Below are 21819 nucleotides of genomic sequence, written 5' to 3' on the forward strand. Positions count from 1 at the left end.
GATGCTGCTGCCCGAGAAGGTGTCCCCACCACCGTGCCTGCCCTCTAAGAAGGAGCCATCGGCTCGCAGGGGCTGGGGAAGCGGTGGCAACTGAACATACCCACACCCAGGCCCAGGCCCCGCTGTTTGCGGCTCCTCCCTCGGCTGGACAGGACTGTTTCAATGTCTCAGTTCCTCTGCCTTTGAAATGTGGCTTCGCCAAGAGTTACTGGGTAGATCATTACTGATAATAAAATCTGTTTTGTTAGTGTGCTTCACAGGACTGTGATAAGCGTGATGCTCTATTTATATTTTATACTTATCTATATCTTATTCACACATAAATTCAGATCTAAGTGTTCCAAAATAATGCTAAACAGGGATCCTGGTGCTGTTTCGGCCAGGGGTTGGCAAGCCAGGGGCTGTAGGCCAAATCAGTTCTGCTGCCTGCCTTTTTGTGGCCTCTGAGATCATGGATTTTGCATTCTTCATTAAAACATAAAAAAGATAAACAGATTTCATGACAAAACTCACAGTTCGGTGTCCATGTCAGCGTTGTGTTAGGAATCGCATGTCATCTCTGCCTGCCCACCTGCCCCAGCAGCCGAGGGAAACAGTCACTCCTCAGCCTAAATAGCTCCCGTGTGGCTTTGTAGTGGTCACCTAGTGCTAAGCACCAAATACCTCAAAACTCAGCGGCGTGAGACAGCACACATGTATTGCCTCAGAGCCTATGGATCCAGAATCTGGGCACAGCCTGGCTACGGCCTCTACCTCAAGGTCACTCGCAGGCCCTTGTGCCAGTGATTTTGTTTGTGGCCAGCGGCCGTGCCCACTCCCTAGCCCAGAGCCCTGGGGTTCAGGCTTGCGTCACCAGGCACAATGGGCTGGAATCTGGCATTAGGTTCACTTGGCTTTCTAGAAGGATGCAGTAAGAGCACAGCATGTTGGCGTGACCACATCAGACACAGCTTCATAGGCACCTTCCAGCCAGCTCAGTGAGCTGCTCACGAAGGGCAGGCCCTTCTGGCAGTGATGAGCGAGAAGGGGGTGCGGACACCCCAGCCTGGAAAGCTTCTCCAGGACCTGCCTGGGCTGATTCTCGTGGACATGCAGCTGCGAGCGAGCAAACACAGGTACCCCTGTTCTCTCCAAGCGCTTCAAGTAGTCCTGGTCCGGCAGGAGAGCCCTTGGGCCCTACGTGCTTGAGGTCAGGGCGCTTCACGTCGGGGTGAAGGCACAGTAGCATGGCCAAGTGCCGCTTCCCCTTGGTCGCATCCCCGTACATTCCACGGAGAGCGAACAAGAAGGGAAGCCCGAGATCAGCCTTCCCGTGGGGAGAGGACGCTGTACGCCCTTCTCCGCAGCACCCGTTTTCTAGCGAGTCTGAGCTTCAGGCCTGCACCTGCTAAGGAGCCCTGACCACTCCCTTCACCACACAGCGGGGGCCTGAGTGGCCTTTCCTGAGCCTCTGGCTTCACTTCTCCATGCTGGGGGGCTGGGGCCTCACCCCACCCACTAAATTCTCCTTGTTCTGACCATAATGGTTTCACTCTGGAAAAGCAAGGATTGGGGGCTCTCACGGGTGGTTTTCCATGGCCCCTTTCCGATTTCTACTCAGTTTCCTCGTGCCTGATCCCCACTTCGTCTCAACGTAAAACTCAAGTTTCCTTACAGGGCACCTGTCTTCTCGCTCACTCTGCTCGGGGCTGTGTTGTGCATGCTCGAACACCCCCGCCCCCGAGTTGTACTCAGGGTCCCCTGCTCCTCTTCCCGTTAGGCATCTCAGTGGGGATATCCCTGTTTTGGGGTGCCCTTGGCTCTCCCGAGGCCCTTATGTGGATGACCACGTCGATGTAATGACTGCTCTTTCTGGGGCCTGGCCAGGAGGAGCCATCAGTGAGCATCCCATGCGTCAGCTTCCAGAACAATCGACAGCAAAAGTGCCCTGTGATGATAGTGGTCAAACTGTTGATCTCTAGGCCCTGGCTCCCCACAAGTGAACACTGGGGGTGATCTAGCTCTACCCTGGTCAGTCTTCACTCAAAACTCACGCCTGCAAGAAGTGCCTGAAAGTTGGGGCTGGGGAAGGCTGTGCTGTTCTGGGCTGAGCCAGGAGACACTCCGGCTTCTCGGGCTGCCTGTGCCCAACCAGCAGGGAGGATCGCCCCGTGCGGGGAGCCAGACAGCAGCGTGCTATGAGGACACAGACAGGGAAGGAGAGGGTGCTGCTTATTCTACGGCGTGTTCTTCGTCTCCCGGGATGGAGTGCCAGAAGAATTAAGACTGCCAGAGCTTTTAGTAGAATATCACAGTTCCAGGACCCTCCTGGCCAAGCAGCGGGTTAAAGCGCAGCACTATGAAGCTGTCACAGCCACTGCAGCATCTGTCCCTGCCCCAAAGGTGACCCACATGGTACGGCAGACCTCTCCTGACCTGCCCGCTGCTCCCCTCAGCAGTGTGCTTCGTTGATCTGCCTGTTCTGCTCCCCGCTCTGTCTCTGGTGAATCCTCTCACCTTCTGCATCTCTGGCCTGTACCCCAATTCTTGTATGCATAAATAACTCATTCTTTAAAAAAAAATTACAGCTCCAGTGTCATTTCACCGATTATCTGAGGCTTTGTGTGCTGGGACTTCCATGACCCTAATGTCGTGTTTGCTGCTTGGGGCGCTACATCTGTTTCCTTTGTGTCACCTTAGGATGACAGGGCATAACCATGGCTCTTACTCGTCACGCATCTGCAGGTAGTCTGGGGCCTATCCTGAGCACTGCCTGACACTTCCGGACTCACTAGAGGGTCATACCAGCCTTTTGGGTGGGCCCTGTTGTTCTGTCCATGTTGCGGTAGGAGAAACCGGCAGCAAAAGTTAATGAACATGGCAGGGTCCCCTGGCTAGAGGGTCGCAGAGCCTGCACTTGAACTCCAAGCCCATGTCCTGACTGCCGGCTACTTCTCTTTCAAGTTTATAGTGTGTTTTTGCTCAGTAACAGTTAATATATATTTTTAAGATTTATTTATTTATTCATACAGAATTGGGGTACAGGCCAGGGACACAGGGACGGTGAGAGGATTCACCAGAGACAGAGCGGGGAGCAGAACAGGCAGATTGACGAAGTACACTGCTGAGGGGAGCAGCGGGCAGGTCAGGAGATGTCTGCTATGCCATGTGGGTCACCTCTGAGGCGGGAATCGAACTCACACTGAAGCAACTGCTGCCCACTTGCTGTCCTGTGCACCAACCCGCTGCGCCACCAGGGAGGGCCACAGTTAATATTTTAATGCACAACAGGAGGGCTTTTGCAAACCCAAATAAAGCAATAGCCATTTACCTCCACTGATGCTGTGTTTCTTAATTTCTGTTGACCAGTTATTTCTTCAGCCCATTAGATTGCTGATCTGGCTTCTCAGGAGAAGTGGTCCATTGGGTTGGATCATTTCTGTGACCTGAGAATAAATATCCATTCACTTCATTCAAGAAACCCGATTGTATTAGTTGTTTGTCTTAATAAATAGTGGACTTTATCTCATCTTTGAAAGCCACTGGCCTTATAGGGCTTGCCTGGCCTATCTGTTTTATGGTAGCAATAATTTGTAAAATGCTTTCATCCATGAAAAGCCTAGCCCAAGCGAACCTTTTCAGGTGTCAAGAGTTGAGCCTTAAGCCAGTGGTTCTGCGTCGCCCTGTCTCACTCTTCCTCCGTCCACACACACACGGGCCCCCTCGCTCGCTGCCACACAGGGAAAGGCGTGAGCCAGATGCAGTGGGGACTCTCTTGTCCTTTCAAACTTGAGTGCTGAGTTCATGTTCCTCACAGGAGTCGCTGTCATCACGCGATCTTTAATCACACAGTGTATTTCATGTTCAGTCTGATATAGCCCCAAGTAAACACGTGGCGTGGTAGCTTTCCAGTAGGATGGCCTTATACTTAAAAAGTGATCCAGTGTTTTGTTTCCACTTATTTAATTTTCAGAAATTTTATTTCATGGCATCTGATTTTAAGTATCTTTGCTCCAATTTTCACATGTAGCTCAATTTCAGAGTATGTGTTGCTGTCCTTTTCTTTTCTTGCTAAAAATACTGACCTGTAACTTCATCTTCTGGTTGTTTTAACAAGTTTTATCTGCCTACAGGAGAATATTAAAAAGTGAGCCTCCATACCCCCAAGAGATGAGTGCTTTAGCTAAAGACTTAATTCAACGACTTTTGATGAAAGATCCCAAGGAAAGATTGGGATGTGGACCACGCGATGCAGATGAAATCAAAGAACATCTGTTTTTTCAGGTGAGTTCTGTTGGCCAGGTGGTTTTCCTGTGCTCTGCATCATCCTTCTTGGGGACAGAAGTGGAAAGGTCCCTTTGAGCTGGTTTTTCCCTACTTTCACATACATTCAATTTTTTTTTAAGACTTAAACCTTAGAGACCTGTGGGGACTTTTCTCCTAAGTAAAGCAGTGGTGGTTGCGGGGGGGTTACAGGGAATTGGGGAGTAGGCGGGGGATTATAATAGCCTTCAGCAACCTTGCTAATTGGCTAGTTTCTGCACCTGGTTTCCATTTCCGATCCCAGGACCCAGTTAGGAACTGAGGCAATTGTCACTGACAGTATGTTGCCTCCCTTGAGTGTCATAAGCTATAATATGCCCCTGTGTCTCTCCATTTTAGATAGTGATTATTTCATCAGCTTTCTCTAGAAGAAATCGCAGAAAATTCCAAATCTACTGTTTTCTCAGGTACATACCTGTCACATGGAGGGAATTAACTTAATTTTTACTTGTGGCAATGCTTTTCTTACTCTGAAAAAACAATGAAACCATTGTACAGAGCACCACCATATCTGTTCGGTTTAGTCCAAAAAACACCCTCAAATTACCAAAATGCTAAATAAGTGGAGAAAACCAGCTGAATTGACTACTTATATCAGTCTAAACAATCAGACCTCAGTGCCTAGACCTTGATTTCTAAAACTCTGAACTTAGGACTTTTAAGTAACTTAATCATATTATGCTCTAAAGGGATTATCCACGTTTCCTTTTATTCTGCACACTGAGTGTTCACATGATTACCCAAACAATGGTACAGCCGAAACAATGGAAAAAGCCTGCTACTTGCATGTTGTTTATTATATGGAGAAAATGATGATTGAGAATGAGTGCTCTCTCCATCTAAAAAAAAAAAAGGTCACTCTTACTTCAATCGGTAGGTGTAACCATTTTTTAAAAGATTCTATCCATTTTACAGAAGTTCAGTGAAATCGGCAAGAAATTTCACTTATAATAAATTAAGTTTCTCAGTGTTTGCACTTATTTCATAGATTGACATGCTGTGGAAAGGTTAATACTTGAACAAAATATTTCAAATACCATGTTCAAACATTTGGCATAAAAATTAAGAGTAAGGTAAAATTAAAAAAAAAATGCGAGCAAAATAAAATCCCAGTTATATTTTCCTAGAGTCTTCTTCTCCATGACCTCTGTATTTATAGATACTGCAGTGTATCTTTCCTATTTGGGGAGATTTTTCTTTTCCTTGCTTGGGATAGTAATTTTAGATTACTTAATTGCCTTTTGACTTTTTTTTTTAAGATTTATTTATTTATGAATACAGAACCGAGGTACAGGCCAGAGGTGCAGGGGTGGTGAGAGGGTTCACTGAAACAGAGTGGGGAACAGAACAGGCAGATTGATGAAGTACACTTCTGAGGGGAGCAGCAGGAGAGACAGGAGAGGTCTGCCACGCCATGTGGGTCACCTCCGGGGCCTGGGATCGATCTCGCACTGAAGCAGCTACAGCCAACTTGCAGTGCTGTGCTCTAACCTGTTGGGCCACTCTAACCAGTGGCCTTGACTTTTAATGATGGGGGTGCTTTAGGAAAGGCCAGACTCTCCTTGTAAAGACCTCAAAAGAGGAGGTACAGAGAATCCCATCAGCATTCAGTTTTCCATATACTAAACCTAACAACACCCTTAAGTTACCTCTGTACTCCAGTGGTTTCTCTTACTGCGTGTCCAGTGGCCAGAACAAAGCAAGGTTGAAACAGGAAACATTCCAACCACGTAGTGAAAAGGGCATTCACTAGACAGTCCACGTTAGAGCCCTGAGCCTTCCACTGATGGTGTTAAAAGGTTAACACCTTTCATACTTATAATTCCACTTGGAGCAAATAAATGTGATGAACTACAGGATCCCTAAAACCCATTCTAGCAGTAAATTTTGAAGATCCTCCACCAGAGGGCATCATGAAGGCATTTTGTTAGTTGAAATGTAAGGAAGTATCAGTCTCAGCATTGTACTCTCTGAAATCATTACGCTCGTAGGAGGAATGGCCTCTTAACTCTTTTACTAAGTAATGTGTTTTTTCATGGCACATAAGATGATGGCATATTTTACTATCGGTGCTGACGTTTGGAGAACTACATTAATGGATAACTATTCAGTTCCGTGGTTAGGATCTAAGAGGTAAAGTGACAGGACTTAAAACAGCTTTTCAGACTGTGCGTGTCTGGTGTGGAGTCTCCTGTGACCCCACGAGGGAGAGAAGAGGCCCTGTAAAGTGCGTGGGCCCTGCTGAATGATGCAGCGCTGCGATACTCTTGAACAAGCGCACGGTTGCTAATGAGGCTTGTTTTGGCTCAGCACCTCTCTCAGGAGACTTGTGGCAAGCGTTTTTTATCCCTGTGGGAAAGCTGGGGTGCCCTGGTGCCCCCCGAGAACAGCAGGCCTCCCCGGGCAGGGGGGTGGGGTGGACAGCAGGCTCGGCTGTCAGACACGGCGTTGGCAGGACAGTAAATGTGCACGGCCGCCCATATACGTGTATCTCTGTAAACCATTGGTCTGGTAGAGGTGCGTCCCCTTTCATCAGCAAAACCAGAAAGAGCTTCATTTTTACAATGTAGACTGCAACTTCGAGATTTCTGTACTGTACCAATTTTTTTGTTTGTTTGTTTTAGAACATACATTGGGATGATTTAGCCGCCAAAAAAGTGCCTGCGCCTTTTAAGCCGGTCATCCGAGATGAGTTAGACGTGAGTAACTTCGCAGAAGAGTTCACGGAGATGGACCCCACCTACTCCCCGGCGGCGCTGCCTCAGAGCTCGGAGCGGCTGTTCCAGGTAACGCGTGTGCGTGCGCGCGTGCGCGGCGGCCTCCCGGGTGAGAGGCTCCCGGTGAGAGGCTTCACCAGAGACAAAGTGGGGAACAGAACAGGCAGATCATGAAGTACACTGCTGAGGGGAGCAGCAGGCAGGTCAGGAGAGGTCTGCCGCGCCATGTGGTCTCCTCCGGGGCAGGCGGGAATCGAACTCATGCGGAAGCGGCTGTAGATTCTCAGTGCTGTGCTTTAACCCGCTGCGCCACCAGGGAGGGCTTCTATTGCGTTTTTTTTTTTTAATACGGAATACAATACTATCTGGTGAAGGATAGAATTGGACTTCAGTGGTGAACTTAATGCAGTGTGATGATGTCACCGTGTAGGTTCATGTATGTGTTTACGTGGGAGGGTGCACATCTGGAACATGTCATAGAATGTGACTTCAAATTAAAGAACTAAATTTTGCCTCTATTCATGTATAATATTCTTTTGTTGGTAGGCAGTGTTCTAAGATTCTTTCTCTTCCATGAGGAATCTGAAAAATGATTGAGAAGGTTTCTAGGAAGACTCAAACTGAGAATAAAATATTCTATTAAATGACATTATCGCTTCACTTCTCTGACTCCATAAACTGGCCACGCATCTGGTTCGGTCTGGCCATCCAGCTGCTATCTAGTGTGTCCATTTCATACACCACTGATGTCCAGCTCGTGGCTGGCACTGAGGTGTTTGGAAAGTACTCATTGAACCATGGAGTGGTCTGGTTCGAACACAGTAGTCACCTGTCATTATACCACTTTTGGTTCAGCATATTATCCCGCCGTTGGATTTTATTCCTTTTTAAATATCAATTTTTTAGTTTATTTTTTATAAAGGGCTAAATAGATGTCAAATAATTGCTAAATTAGAAAATAAGTATGACGAACTTATATAAAAATGAAGATAAGTATAAAAAGACTTGTTTTTCTAGTTTGAAAGCCAGTAACACTTGCCTCATCATTTATACCTAGCTCTACCTTTTTTGAGAAGTTAGTTGTCTGTAAACAAACTTTTTTTTTTAGCAATGCAAAAGCATTATAGTTCTGAGTCAGATACTGGGGGTGGACCAGGAGGGTGTATTTGTTGCCTTTAATTCTGAATTGGGTTGATTCCACCAGAAGATGGCAATATCTCCTTTGAAAAGCATCTTTCTACTGCATTGAGATAACCCTGCATTTTGGATGACAAAATGAGATTCATGTTAACAAATATTCAAATGTTTTTCATTCTTTTCTCAGTTAAAAGAAAAAATGTTACAATCTCATTAGAGCTACACTAGAAAACAACAGCTCCTTACACCGCTCCTTTTCTTTCTTAGGGCTATTCCTTTGTCGCTCCGTCTATTCTGTTCAAACGCAATGCGGCCGTCACAGACCCCTTTCAGTTCCATGTGGGGGCAGAGCGTCCCGGAGTGACGACCGTCGCCAGGAGCGCGATGCTGAAGGTACATCCATTGGTTAATTAAATCACCTGTTTATGGCTTAAATTCCAGCACTAATTAATGTTTTCAAGTTCAGTAAATGTAATAGGCTTACCATTCAACCGTGATGAAATTGACCAAAATGAATAAATGGAAAGAGCAATATTTGTCAGAGGTAATTATTAGCATCAGTTTGAATGTGCCCTTTTGTCAGTAAGAGAAACTTGTTTATCTTAGGTAATGATAGAAATGGAAATAGATTTGAACTATAAAGTAAGATGAATTTTAGAAGATTATACTTGAAATTCCACTCAGATTTATTACCACTAATGTTCTGTCCATCTGTGTTTTATTACCCCTGTGTGTTACTAATACTTCCCTTTTATACTCAACATTTTATTTTTTTCTAATATTTTTGTATTGCGGCACTGGGCGTGATTTAGAGGCCTAGACCACACCCTCCGGCACCTTACAAGCTCCATGTAGGCACCTGCGGTCTTCCCCAAGACCTTCGTGTCCCTCCAGCTAACTTAAATGATGTTGGCTTCTTATCAGGACTCTCCATTCTACCAACACTACGACCTAGATCTGAAGGACAAGCCCTTGGGAGAAGGAAGCTTCTCAATTTGTCGCAAGTGTATTCACAAAAAGAGTAACCAAGAGTTTGCAGTCAAGATAATCAGCAAGAGGTGCGGCCATTTCTGGTAGTCTCCAGATGTATTCGTTAAGATTTCCGTTTTAAAGTGAAAGTTGTGAATAAGGCTCTTTGGCCACAAACATAGCCGGTCAGCTCATCAGTTAATCCATTACATTTCTGACTCTAATAAATATTTTCTGATAAAGTAATCCATCTGACACAAATCATAACGCAATATGCGTCTGAGTTTATTAGGAGGAAACTTTCTTGAGGCTGTTTGTTCAGACTTGCTCAGTGATTCTGCACCTGTCATTCCTGTTAGTTACACAGTCGAGATGCTTCTTTCTGAAAGGATGCAGCAATCTGCTGGTGGCTTGGAGAGCAGCTTGTTGTTTCAGTAACTGATTATTACCTCCATGATTATATATTCTTGTTACCAAATTGCCAGGCAAGTAGGGCATCATTTCTTCATATGATTAGCTCTTTTCTGACTCAGAAGAATCATTTTCTCAAGGATAACGCATCCCTTGTTCTGGTGGGTGACTCAAGACTGGCATACTCTGTGCAAAGCTGTAAATATGATTCTGTGCTTTGCCTCTTAGATTCTGAATACATTCTAGATAAAAACAAAATCAGGACGAGGGCGATATTGACATAAAAACTTGGTGAGAGGTATGAGGATGCTAACTGCCGCATCTTGCAGGATGGAAGCTAATACTCAGAAAGAAATAACAGCTCTGAAGCTCTGTGAAGGACACCCCAATGTCGTGAAATTGCATGAAGTTTTTCATGATCAGGTATTCCACATTTTTTTCTGTGCATATTAATTCACACATAAGATTTTACTCGTTAGTTTGTGGGCACTGCAGAGTCAGAGTCAGGGATATGAGGAACGAGAAAGCCCCCTGACACCCCCCCCCAGCCCCCAGATCAGTACATCCTCCCAGCCGCCCTCCCTCCCTCACCAGAGTCACAGACTCACAGGGCCCGGGCACTGCCGCCAGCTGCATCGCGCTTACTGCCAGTTTGCTGCCCTCCCCCCCCCCGTGGCTAATCCCACCCACCTCTCAGGACTCAGGATTTCCAGCCTTCCGCTTTCTTTTCTAGAGTAGAGTTTGGAGTCTTCAGTGCAAGCTAAGGAGCAGGCGGGAAGCAAAGGGCAGAGCTTCCCTTTCATGCTCGTCTCCAGGCCGAGCCGCCTGCTGCTCCCGCCCGCCGGCCCCAAGAAACCCAAGGGGGAAGGGGGAAAAAATGTCATGTGCCAAGTTCATGGGTCTCTCCACCCCCTCCACTGCCATGTTCATGGCACAAATTGCTCCATTACAGTTCTCGCTTCCCTGGAAGACTGGGGGGGAGGCGGGGAGAGGGGTGGCACAGTCGTTCTGGAGACGGTATGCAAGGCGCAAGAGCTGACCCCAGTCCTGACTTCACCAAAGACGACACTGAGATCCAGAAGTGTCATCAGACTTCACACATCAAGACAGTGAAAATCTAGTAGGCAGGACCTGGTCTCCAGTTCTGGGCTCTTGGAACTGTGCTGCTGTGGCATCCGGGTCCCAGCTAACTGTGACCTGTTTCGCTACCACATGGACATTTCCCAGAGTGCTGTGGTCAAGAAAGGTCACTCTCCCTGCTGTCATTTATCACCATGTACCCATGTGGACCAGATGCTGCAGCCTGTCGATCTTAGTCAGTCCTTCTAGTAACTATGAGGCGAACGTCCTAGAAGTCCCAAGGTCTTCTGGCTTGTCAGTGGTAATGCTGGGGTCTGAGCCCTAGAAGCATCCAACTTCAGGACAAGCTTTTAATTACCCTGCTCTAGTGCCCTCGGGGAGGTGGAAACACAGCCAGGTTGTCACATTAGTTGAGTGAGCAGCCAAATCCACCTCACCGTCCCCTTGCCCTTCAGCCCTCCTCATCCAGAAGGAACATCTTGAAGTCGGGACTGAGGGAGAGCAGTGCTCCCTGCTCCTCACTGCCTCAGTGGGGGAAGGAGTCCCCTGTGCACTGCAGGAGCTTGAGGTTCCTGGCCGGTCTCCTTGGTCGGTGACACCTATCTGTCAAGGAATTGCCACAGGAACTTCCAACACTCCTCTGTTTGCAGCTGTGCCACAACCTGGATTCAGACAAAGACATTCAGACTCTGACCTTTAGGCTGATACCAGATCTCTGGAACTGCATCCTTAATTTTTTACTTGCCTCAAGTTAAATTTATTATTTGCTAGTTTTATATTTAAGAGTTACCACAGTATATATTGTCTGTGATGTAATCCCATATGTACTAGCCTAAAGATATGGTTGTTTTATGTTATGTTTTTGAAAATGAGGTGGTTTTAATTACAGAAGATAGGCCCGATAGAAGTTCTTTTTATAATTTATTAATTTATATATATTTTTTACATCACTGCTCATTTTTGTACAGTGATTGTTTTCTCCTCTCAGGTGTACTCCTGTGAAATTCCCACCAGCTCACCAGTGCACCATCACCATAGTCCCCTGTGCTCTTCCCTCCCCATTTTTATCCCTCCAGCCCAAAGTATGTCTCTGATTTATGGTTGCCTGTTTTTTTTTATTTATTGTTGTTACTTTTTTTTCCTGATTCCTTCCTTGGTTCCCCTGTATTTCTCTAATAAGTGAAACTATCTGTTTTTCTTTTTTCCTTTTGGCTTATTTCACTGAGCATAATCCCTTCCAGCTCCATCCATGTTGTTGTGAATGGCATGACTTTAACCTTTTTCATTGCTGAGTAATATTCCTGTGTGTGTGTGTGTGTGTGTGTGTGTGTGTGTGCATTGTGTGTATATACATATACATATACATATACACCACATCTTCTTGATCCAACCATCTATTTTCAGCATCTGGGTTGTTTCCATATCTTACCCATTAAAAATATTGCTGCAATAAGCATAGGGAACAGGAAGATACTGTTATTTTAGTGTGCAAGTGTTGATACTTTGGGTGGTTTTCTGTAGTGGTGGCTCAGTTGCCTAGACCATTCTCCAGTCCAGTCTTCTTTCCAACTGATGGGGGAAGTTGAGTGAGGGTGAGTCTTTAGCCTGTGACACAAGAGTTTCCTTTACTCCTGAATAGGAGTAGAAGTACAATACTAAGAGGAGGAATAATGCTGTAACAAACTACCACAGACTCAAGCAACACAGATGGACTGTTTTACAGTCTGGAGACAGAAGCCATTATCAGTGCCACTGGAGAAGTCAAGGTGTCTGCAGGGCAGGCTCTAAGGGAGACAGTCGCCTTTCCTGGCCTGTGATGCTTCCACCATTGCTCCATCTCTTACTTCTGTAGACCCATAGATGGATAATCAGATGCTCTTTCTACCTCCGGCTCCTTAATCACATCTGCAAGGCCCTTTACTTTATACGGTACCAGTCGCAGCTTCTGGGGATTAGGGCACAGACCTCTTTGGAGGCCCCTTCTCTGAGCTGCCATGTAATGTTTCCTGTTGTTTTCTTCATGTCACTGCTAAGGGCCCTAAAGTTCATGGCAGTAAAGGAACATCTCAAGATCATAAGTAGCAGAATTGGCATTCAGGTCCATTTTGACCAAAAGCCCCTTTTATTTTTGTATTTGATCTTATATTAAAGGTTGCTGTATAAACTTGTGGCTGAGCCTCAACCTTGAGCTTATTTGTCTGGTGTAGAAATTCAAAATAGCTTCATCTCCTGTAACCTGGAACCAATTGTCCTATTAAAAGTTTCTCCCTTTCGGGCCCTCCGTGGTGGCGCAGCCGGTTAGGACGCAGCACTGCAAGCTGGCTGCAACGGCTTCAGTGTGAGTTCTAGCCCCAGCCCAGGAGGTGACCCACGTGGCGTGGCAGACCACTCCTGACCCGCCCGCTGCTCCCCTCAGCAGTGTACTTTGTCGATCTGTCTGTTCTGCTCCCTGCTCTGACTCTGGTGAATCCTCTCACCATCCCTGCACCTCTGGCCTGTACCCCAGTTCTGTATGCATAGATAATTTTTTTTTTAAGTTTCTCCCTTTCAATTTGCTCATTAGAGCAGGTCCCTATATATAAACATTTTTCTCTGTATTTTACTCATTTTTAAGGAAGCATTTTATTTAGTTTATTGAGTGTGTGCTGGTGCTGTAATGTGTAGCCCCCGGATCTGATTTGGTGTCTGTTGACTTGAATATCTATTTGGTAACTTTTTGATATATCTTTTTTAAGGATTTATTTATTTGTGCATACAGAACTGGGGTACAGGCCAGAGGCTCAGGGGTGGCGAGAGGCTTCACCAGAGACAGAGTGGGGAGCAAAACAGGCAGATCAATGAAGTACACTGCTGAGGGGAGCAGCGGGCGGGTCAGGAGAGGTCTGCCGCACCATATGGTCACCTCCGGGGCAGGCGGGGATCGAACTCATGCGGAAGTGTCTTTAGATTCTCAGTGCTGTGCTTTAACCTGCTGCGCCACCAGGGAGGGCCCTTGATATCTTTTTTAACCCATTTGTGTTGATTTGAGAACTGTTATAATTCGTTTGCTTTTCAATAGCTTTTTCATTAGCTTCTTTATGGAAATGTACACAAAGCATAGTAGATACACAACTTGTGTAACTCTTCAAGATAATGCCATTGGTATCAAAAGCAGTTGTTTGAAAATACACACAGTGAGTTCTGGGTGTTTTCTGGGGGTGGAGCAGACTCTAAAGCCCGTCTGATGGGCCCCAACAGGAGGCTCAAAGTGACGTAATCGAACAGTACTTTTTCCAGAAGGTAAATTCCTTTGTGTGGTGTGTCAGGCCCCTGTCCCCCAGAATCCACTTAAAACAGAGGATTTCATGTTGTTATCAGCCCTAGGTCCACTTTAAAAGGGAAGCTATGTAAACTTAATAGAGTTGGAAAAGAATTCACATGAAAGAATTAGTCAAGGAAAAGATATATAAAGATTTTGCTGCAGTACTTGAAATTTTCCATGACCGAAATAGAATTCTGAAACAGCCGCCATCCTTCCACTCTCTCAAAGACAAAGATGGCTGTGGATCATTTTAGCGGGAGATTAAATTTGTTGGTGAGGCTTAATAGCCAGTGCTTTAGACTCGAATGAGCTTGTGCTCCTACTCATGCCGGCCTTTGCGACATCCTGTGTCCTAGCTTCACACGTTCCTGGTGATGGAACTCCTCAAGGGGGGAGAGCTGTTCGAGCGCATTAAGAAGAAGCAGCACTTCAGCGAGACGGAGGCCAGCCACATCATGCGCAGGCTCGTGTCGGCCGTGAGCCACATGCACGACGTGGGCGTGGTGCACCGGGACCTGAAGCCCGAGGTAGCGTGGACGCCCGCGGGGAAGCAGCCCGCGTCGCCTTACCGCCCCCGAACTGTGTGGCTCGCCTTTCGTTTTCTGACTTTTCAGAGCTTTCTGCTAAGAGAGACTTGCATATGTTATGTTTCTTGCACTTTTCTCCTCTCTTTCCGCCTGGATTTTTGGTTTTGGGTGTTTTTCTGTGTGTTTGTTGTTTTGCCAGCTGATCATCTCAAGTTTTTATTTGTAAGTGTGAGAGCCTTTTATGGAAGAAATACTTTGTGAAACAGTTGTAGACTAAAAATAGAGGTGGAAATTTCTGTGGCAGAAAGCAACAGCATGTGTAGGTATACCATAGCGGAAGCATTTTTCAAGTGATGTCTTTTGAAAGCTTACTTTTCACATTTATAATCAAACTGATTAGCTCATGAATAGGAATGTATGTAATTCTATTCCAAAAATTTCAGCAGAAAGAATGGTGGTGGCTCAACTAGGTATTCCAGACGTACGTACATGTGCTTTTCTTTGCCTGTGTACTCTGGTATTTGTAGAACTGTATAGTTACACAGAAGTGGCAGCTTTTTATATGTTGTTTCAAAGGTTAATAAAGGAGGTTATAACTCTAGAAGGATCCCTGTTTAGCATCCAAACTCCAAATTCCTGTTTTACGAAATCATCCAAATAATAATGAAAATTAAAGCACAAACCCTGATAATTTATAAAAGGATAACAGTGAATCATCCTTTACCATATGCAACATTATACATATTTCCGCTCTAAAATAGAACTTCATTTTTAATTACCATGTGATTATAATGCTCTGTCAAGTATATTTAAAGTAGTTACTTATTTGGGTATTTTTTTTAGTGTTAGACCTCAAAGGATCATTTCTCAAAAAACACCATTGCTGACTTTTATGAAAAGATCTTGGATTATTGGTAGTCACGGGAGGTTTTTTAAATTGAATGCTGTACACTCAAACATAACTGAGGCTCCTGAGGTATTTAAATTTCTGACTGTACTTTCTATTCCTGGTGTCCGTATTCCTCATAATTAATCAAAAGCGAATTGTGGTTTCATGAACTCCCTTTGTGGTTGCTACCCCTCTGCTTCCTTCATCATAGTTCTCACTCTCCTACGTAACACCCACTGAAAATATGGTGCCCTGTACATTGGAGATTAGCTGCTTGCTTTTAAACGTGAAAGCACACCGCTTCAGTGTTTTCTTGATAGACAAGGAACAAGCCTGCAATTTTTTTTAAAAAAACTTGTTCTGAGGCAGCATAGAGTTCATTTTCACGTGTTTTATTCTCTGGTAACTGGCCATCTGTCATCTCCTGAGTCTCAAATGATGCAGAAATTGACATTTGAGTCCCTCTTTTACTAATACAAAGATACTCATCTAGCCTGATCCTTCTTTGTTATAAAGCCTTTCTTTGAAATAGTCACTTGAGATGAGGAATTGTCAGGTTACTTAGGACATTCTTCTGCAGTTACAATTCTAGATCAAAATGTATTTTGGAGAAATGAAAAATGTACCTGTGTGCTAACATTTTCATAATAAAATAGCTTTCACTTTGACTTTGAATGGCAGAGTATACTATTTCCATATTCAAACTTTAATCCTTTTCCCATTGATATAGCACTTTAAGATCTGTTTATATATCTTTAGGTAGACAGTTTTGTAGCATTCACTTTCTGCATAGGCAAAATTCTAGCATCTAGGTGAGAATCAGATATATTTAGAAGCTGACTGACAGTGTTAGTAGGTGGCTTTGTATTTTTCAAATGGGTTCCCATTCTCTTGAAAGATCAAGAAAAATGATATCAAGTTAGTTTGCAGCAATTTGAGACAAGGAGAAAAGGGGGTTGAATGGTTCCTTCCTCCCATTCACCACCCTGCACATCAGCGCCCCCTAGAGGTAGGAAGAGCAGAGACGTGAGCCCCTTATCCCCTCCATTTGAAGGTCTAAGTCAAGGAGACCTTCATGGGTACAGAATAAACTGAAGTCAATTGCAAAGACTTAGCAGGCGGGGTGAGACTGGGTTGGGGCTTCCCGTGTGTGCTGTTCAGGGAGCACCCGAGGGCCCAGGGTCCCTGCTCAGAGGCTTCCCCAGGCTCACGCTAGAGAACCACGGTTAGCTTCAGTAGTGCCAAAGCCTTGCATTGAAATATATCCACGTTTTAAATCCTTCACACACACAAGATTAAGCTCTGTATGATAGAGATTTTAAGAAACCTTTTCAGTTAGTTTTTTTTGTTTGTTTGTTTTCTTTCCTCCCACTTTGTTCATTTTTAACTTTTGAATGGAACACTTTAATGTTTTCTACTTTGTACCACTGAAGCTTTCTATGATGTCTTTTATTACTGTTAGGGTAACAGTAATCCAGTAAATGATGTTCCAGAGCTGGAAATAATTTAATGAACAGAAAGGCATAACATATTTTTTTGGTAGTCTAAAAGCAATATAAACCACATATATTTACTGTGGCTACTAGCTTGATGTACTGATAAAAATTATGTTTAGTGCTGCAATCCAATTAGCATTCAGTAAGCATGTGATAACACAAAAAGTCATACTCAGTAAAGCCTTCGTGACTAGAGAGTCTTGATGGGGGCCCTTCCTGGTGGCCCAATGGGTTAAAAGACAGCACTGTGAAGCTTGCAGTCTGCTTCAGTGGAAATTCAATTCCAGGCCAGGGAGCTGACCCACAGGGTGCAGCAGACTTCTGTCTCCTCGCTGCTCCCCTCAGCAGGCTATTTCTGTCAATCTGCCTGTTCTGCTCCCCACTCTGTCTCTGGTGAATCCTCTCACCACCCCTGTACCTCTGGTCTGTACCCCAGTTCTATGTGCATAAATAAATAAACCTTTTTAAAAAAAAAAAAAGCCTTGATGGATGGAGGACTCAAAATCACAATGTTTTCTGAATAATTAGGTGATAAATGTTTGAGCATTAACTATTTTGGAGTGAATATTTCTTAAATGTAGTGCATGCTTCCAAGTCTTCTTTAATAGTCTATCCGAGATGTCATTTAATTATTTTTATAACTTCACTCAGTCAGCAAATGTTTACCAAAGCGCCTGCTACATGACATGACTGCACCAGGCCCCTGGGTAGAGTATTGAATGAGATAGTTACAGTCCCTGCCCCTGTGGAATTATGGTCGCCGGGGATGAAGACACTGAACCACTAGTGCAGATACGTCCAGGAAGGACAGGGCCAGAAAGGAAAGCAAATGCCGCTAGAGCATAGAAGGATGTGTGACTGCAGCTTGGAGGAATGGTTAGGTCGGGCTCTCTGAGTGAACGGGGGTACACGTGAGCCAGTGACAGTGGAGCTTGGCAGAGGAAGGGAGGCAAGAGCAAGCAGAGGGGAAAGCAGGGGCCAGGGCCTGGCGCTCCCGAGGCCCAGCGCGGGTGACAGGCGCCGTGTGACCTCATAAAAGGGAAATTTTAGAGCTAGAAGAACGCAAAGGAGGTACAGGCAGGGGACAGCCCCGGACCTCCTGCCCCAGGCTCTTCCCTGCTCCAGTCCAGTGTCACGTCGCAGACACATACTGGCTTCTGCTGCCTGCCCCAGCTCCCAGGATATTTTAAGGAGAAGCTAACTGAGGTGTCTGTACCTTGCAGAACTTACTGTTCACTGATGAGAATGACAATTTGGAAATTAAAGTCATCGATTTCGGGTTCGCGCGGCTAAAGCCCCCCGATAACCAGCCCCTGAAGACGCCATGCTTCACTCTGCATTACGCCGCGCCGGAGCTGCTCAACCACAGCGGCTACGACGAGTCCTGCGACCTCTGGAGCCTGGGCGTCATCTTGGTGAGTCACCTTGGGGCGCCCGGAACCTGGTGTCCGCTGCTCCCGGCTGTGTTCCTTAGGTATGTGCGAAATCTAGGCAACTTGGTTTCTTTTCTATGAAACCAACAGCTGGCGGAGCCAAAGCTATTTCCCTCTCTTCAGACTGACATTGGAGCAATGTAGGACTTTTTACTTCGCGTCTTTGCAGCTCCTTGAGGAAGCTGAGTTCTGTAAGAATAAGAGATCCATATTTTCAGAAGATACTCAGATACTTTGTGAACGTAGCAAAGTGACTTCAGTAGGAAAACATTTAAACATACGCCAAGAGTTCCAGACTGAAAATATAGCTAAAGAGTGTCATTTAGGCTAAGTGAAAAAAAAAAAAAATTAATAGGTAAAATGAGAGCTATTTGTAGTAACTTATAGTAACCACGGAGGCTTGCTGCTCACAAAATGTCCTTGCCTGCCATGATGAGAAAAAGAACATGAAGCTTGAAAAATCTCAGCATGTTTCTTTCTTCTCAAAATAGCTTTACTTTTTCTGCATATAATTTGTAACGCATAATCTTAGGAAGAAAATTTCAGACAATACAGAAAGATCTAAAGAACAAAGGGTGATCTCTTGTCATCTCCTCACACAGAGATGGCGCTCTGCAAACTCTCGCCGGTAGCCGTAGCTACTGCAACACATTCTGGGTGCTTCATGTGTTGCAGGTTCTCTATATAGGTGTATATATTTGGATTTTTAAACAACTGAGATTATATTACACATGCAGTTTGATTCTCCAAAATTTATTTCAACCTAATGAGCAGTTAACATTTTCCAGATTTTCACCTATTTTAAGCTGCACATAACAAAGACGTGTGTGTGTGTGTGTGTGTGTGTGTGTGTGTGTGTGTGTGTGAGCGCGTTCAGATTTATCTCATTTCCTTAGAATAGCCTCCTTGGAAAGGCCATACACAGCTGTATTTGGATAGATCTGCCTGGATTTCCTTTTAGAAGTTCTGCAGGTAGCCGCGCCTGATTGGATGCTATCCATTTTACTCTTCACTTATATCCCCAGTTATTATCATTTGCATGCATTTCTTTGATGAATAGTCCACCTTTCCAAGTATTTGGACATTTTTATTTTCTCTTCCATGAATTGCTGTTTATGAGCTTTGGCCATTTTCCTGTGGGGAAATTTTCTCATTAAATTTTAAAGCTTTATTAAGGATTTTAATCTTTCTGTCTGCGACTAATATTGGAAATGTTTTTTTCTGCTTTGGCATTTGTTTGAAGACCTTGTTTTCAGTAACAGGGGTTTTAGTTTTGTTTTTATAAGGATTTAGATAAAGACTTTTCCTATGGAGTAAGTTGTGCTGGTCTTTTCCTTTCATTATCTGGCTTTGATGTCAGATTGTCATTCCACTCCTACCCCAGCCCAAAATTATAAAAATATTCTCCTAAGCTTTGCTCTAGAATTATATTTTATTTTTATACTTAAATCTGCACTCCATCTGGGAGTTATTTTGGGGTAGATTTGTTTCCCCCCAGTGACTAGCCAGTTGTCCCGTTAGGATGGCTATTACTTTATTTTTAAGCTTTACATGATTTTCATTTCAGAAACTCTTAAGCCTTCATTTATAATTTCCAAACTAAAATTACATGCTCATGAATAAGATGTTTTAAATAACAGTAACTAGCTTCTGTGGCTCTGAAAGTTTGTTTTAAAGACAAACTGATTACATCTTTATTAGTAGCATTCACTTAAAAATTAGTCAAAATAGGAAAGAGCTTATCATTTTTTAGTACTAACATGAGGTTACCTCTTATAAAACAGCCCTTACTTTAAGCATAGACCAGTTATAGTGAGCATGTCATTTAAGGTTTCAAAAGACAGTCTTAGCTACACAGACAAGTAATTTAGGCATGTTACATCTACAGAAGTGACTCTGTGTACTGGCATGCCCTAATGGGCCTTAAATTTTAAAAGATTTCATTGTCCAATTTGTAAGAAAAGTAGGCCACAAAGAACAGGTTAAATGATACAAGAGGAAGACCACAGCATCAACTTCTGATTCAAGCAAATCCAATTTCAATGCTAATCATAAATCATTTGGATATAATTGTGTGTGTATACATATACAATGTTATAGCACAGTTGGGTGTGAGAAGTTCTATAGAACCAGCAACCCAATTTCTCCAGCAAATAAAGGATAAGAAAACATAGGCTGGGAACCTATGGGCTAAGAGACACTCAAGAAACAGTGTTTTATATCTACATGCTATGTGACTTCTGATTCAAGCAAGTCTGATTTCAACTCGAATCATATATCACTTGGATATAAGTGTGTGTGTATGTGTACATATACAATGTTATAGCACAATTAGGAGGATTTGAATACTGGTTGGATAGTCAATGACACAAAGGAATTACTGCTTATTTTTTAAGTTTGATGATAGTATAACTGTGGTTTTTAAAAATCCTTAACTTTTAGACATAACTAATGAAATATACTTAAAAGTCAAAGTTAATACCTGCACAAAACTGTCAGAAGAGCTTCACAGACTTTTCCACATAAGTGACTCTAGCCCCAAAGGATTTATATACAAAACCTGAGTTACCCCATAGTAAACACAACATTTATCTAGGGTATACAATTTGTCTTAGAAATTTACTATCCTTTTGCATATTGCCTATAGTAAACATGAATGTGGATATTTCAATATGAAAATAATGTTACCCACACTGAATAAAACAAATGACCCAGGAAGATGCATTGTGTGGGATCCTGTGGCTTTGATTATAACCTAGCTTAACTCCCAGTTGTCAGTCCCTGGGTGTTCATTGATGCAGCCTGCATGGTGTCTGCTCAGCACCGCCATGCACCAGCGGGGGGCTGAGACAATAGGATACTTCAGGGCTGGGAAATCCAATATGAAGGCTTCAGTGAGGGTGGGACCGGTGAGAGCTTTCTCCTTGGGTTGCAAGCAGGGTCTGCTCCCCCTTGACCTTTCATGACCTTTCCTCAGTGCCTCTGCTGGCAGAGATTGAGCAAGCTGTGGGGGTAGCTTTTTTGTTTGTTTGGGGGTGGGGGACACTAGGTCTATTAGATTAGGATCCTACCTTTATGACCTCTTAATTTTAACAACCTCCATAATGGCCCATCTCCAGATACAATCACACTGGGGGTTGGGTGTTCAACAGAAGAACTGTCTGGACCTAGAAGCTTTCAGTCTGTAACACACAGCATTTAGGAAATGCAGGATGAGATTTAAGCCACCTCACAGGCATCGGTAACGTACCCGGTAGAGGGATATATTCCATTTAAAATCTATTTCTTCCACATGTTTTATTCAGGGGACCTTATTTCTTTACTTTTTTTCCCCAGATTTTATTTTTAAAATTTCAGATCTAGAGAAAATTTGAAAGCACGATACTGTGAACATCATTTCACCACATTTGCTTTTTCTCTTTTAGGTGCACAATCACTCTCCATATGTATGTGTGTGTGTCTGCACACACACACATATAATACATATGTATGGACACATGCATAAATAGATGTATATTTTTACCTACTTAGTTACTGTTTTCATCCACCACTTGCAA

At 44.1% G+C, this 21819-nt stretch overlaps 1 protein-coding gene across 2 annotated transcripts in view; it reads left to right on the plus strand.

Moving 5' to 3' along the window:
* The window catches only part of RPS6KA5 (ribosomal protein S6 kinase, 90kDa, polypeptide 5), a 92319-nt gene that overhangs the window by 63351 nt on the left and 7149 nt on the right, over nucleotides 1-21819 (plus strand). For both annotated transcript variants that reach the window (XM_004681626.2, XM_012724645.1), the window contains 7 exons: nucleotides 4113-4263; nucleotides 6927-7088; nucleotides 8424-8549; nucleotides 9081-9214; nucleotides 9866-9959; nucleotides 14274-14444; nucleotides 18053-18244. In XM_004681626.2, coding sequence (XP_004681683.1) covers nucleotides 4113-4263; nucleotides 6927-7088; nucleotides 8424-8549; nucleotides 9081-9214; nucleotides 9866-9959; nucleotides 14274-14444; nucleotides 18053-18244 — 1030 coding nt within the window. The remainder of the gene's footprint in view (nucleotides 1-4112; nucleotides 4264-6926; nucleotides 7089-8423; nucleotides 8550-9080; nucleotides 9215-9865; nucleotides 9960-14273; nucleotides 14445-18052; nucleotides 18245-21819) is intronic.

The sequence above is a fragment of the Condylura cristata genome, unplaced genomic scaffold, assembly GCF_000260355.1.
Source record: "Condylura cristata isolate star-nosed mole 26May11 unplaced genomic scaffold, ConCri1.0 scaffold00013, whole genome shotgun sequence".
Lineage (NCBI taxonomy): Eukaryota > Metazoa > Chordata > Mammalia > Eulipotyphla > Talpidae > Condylura > Condylura cristata.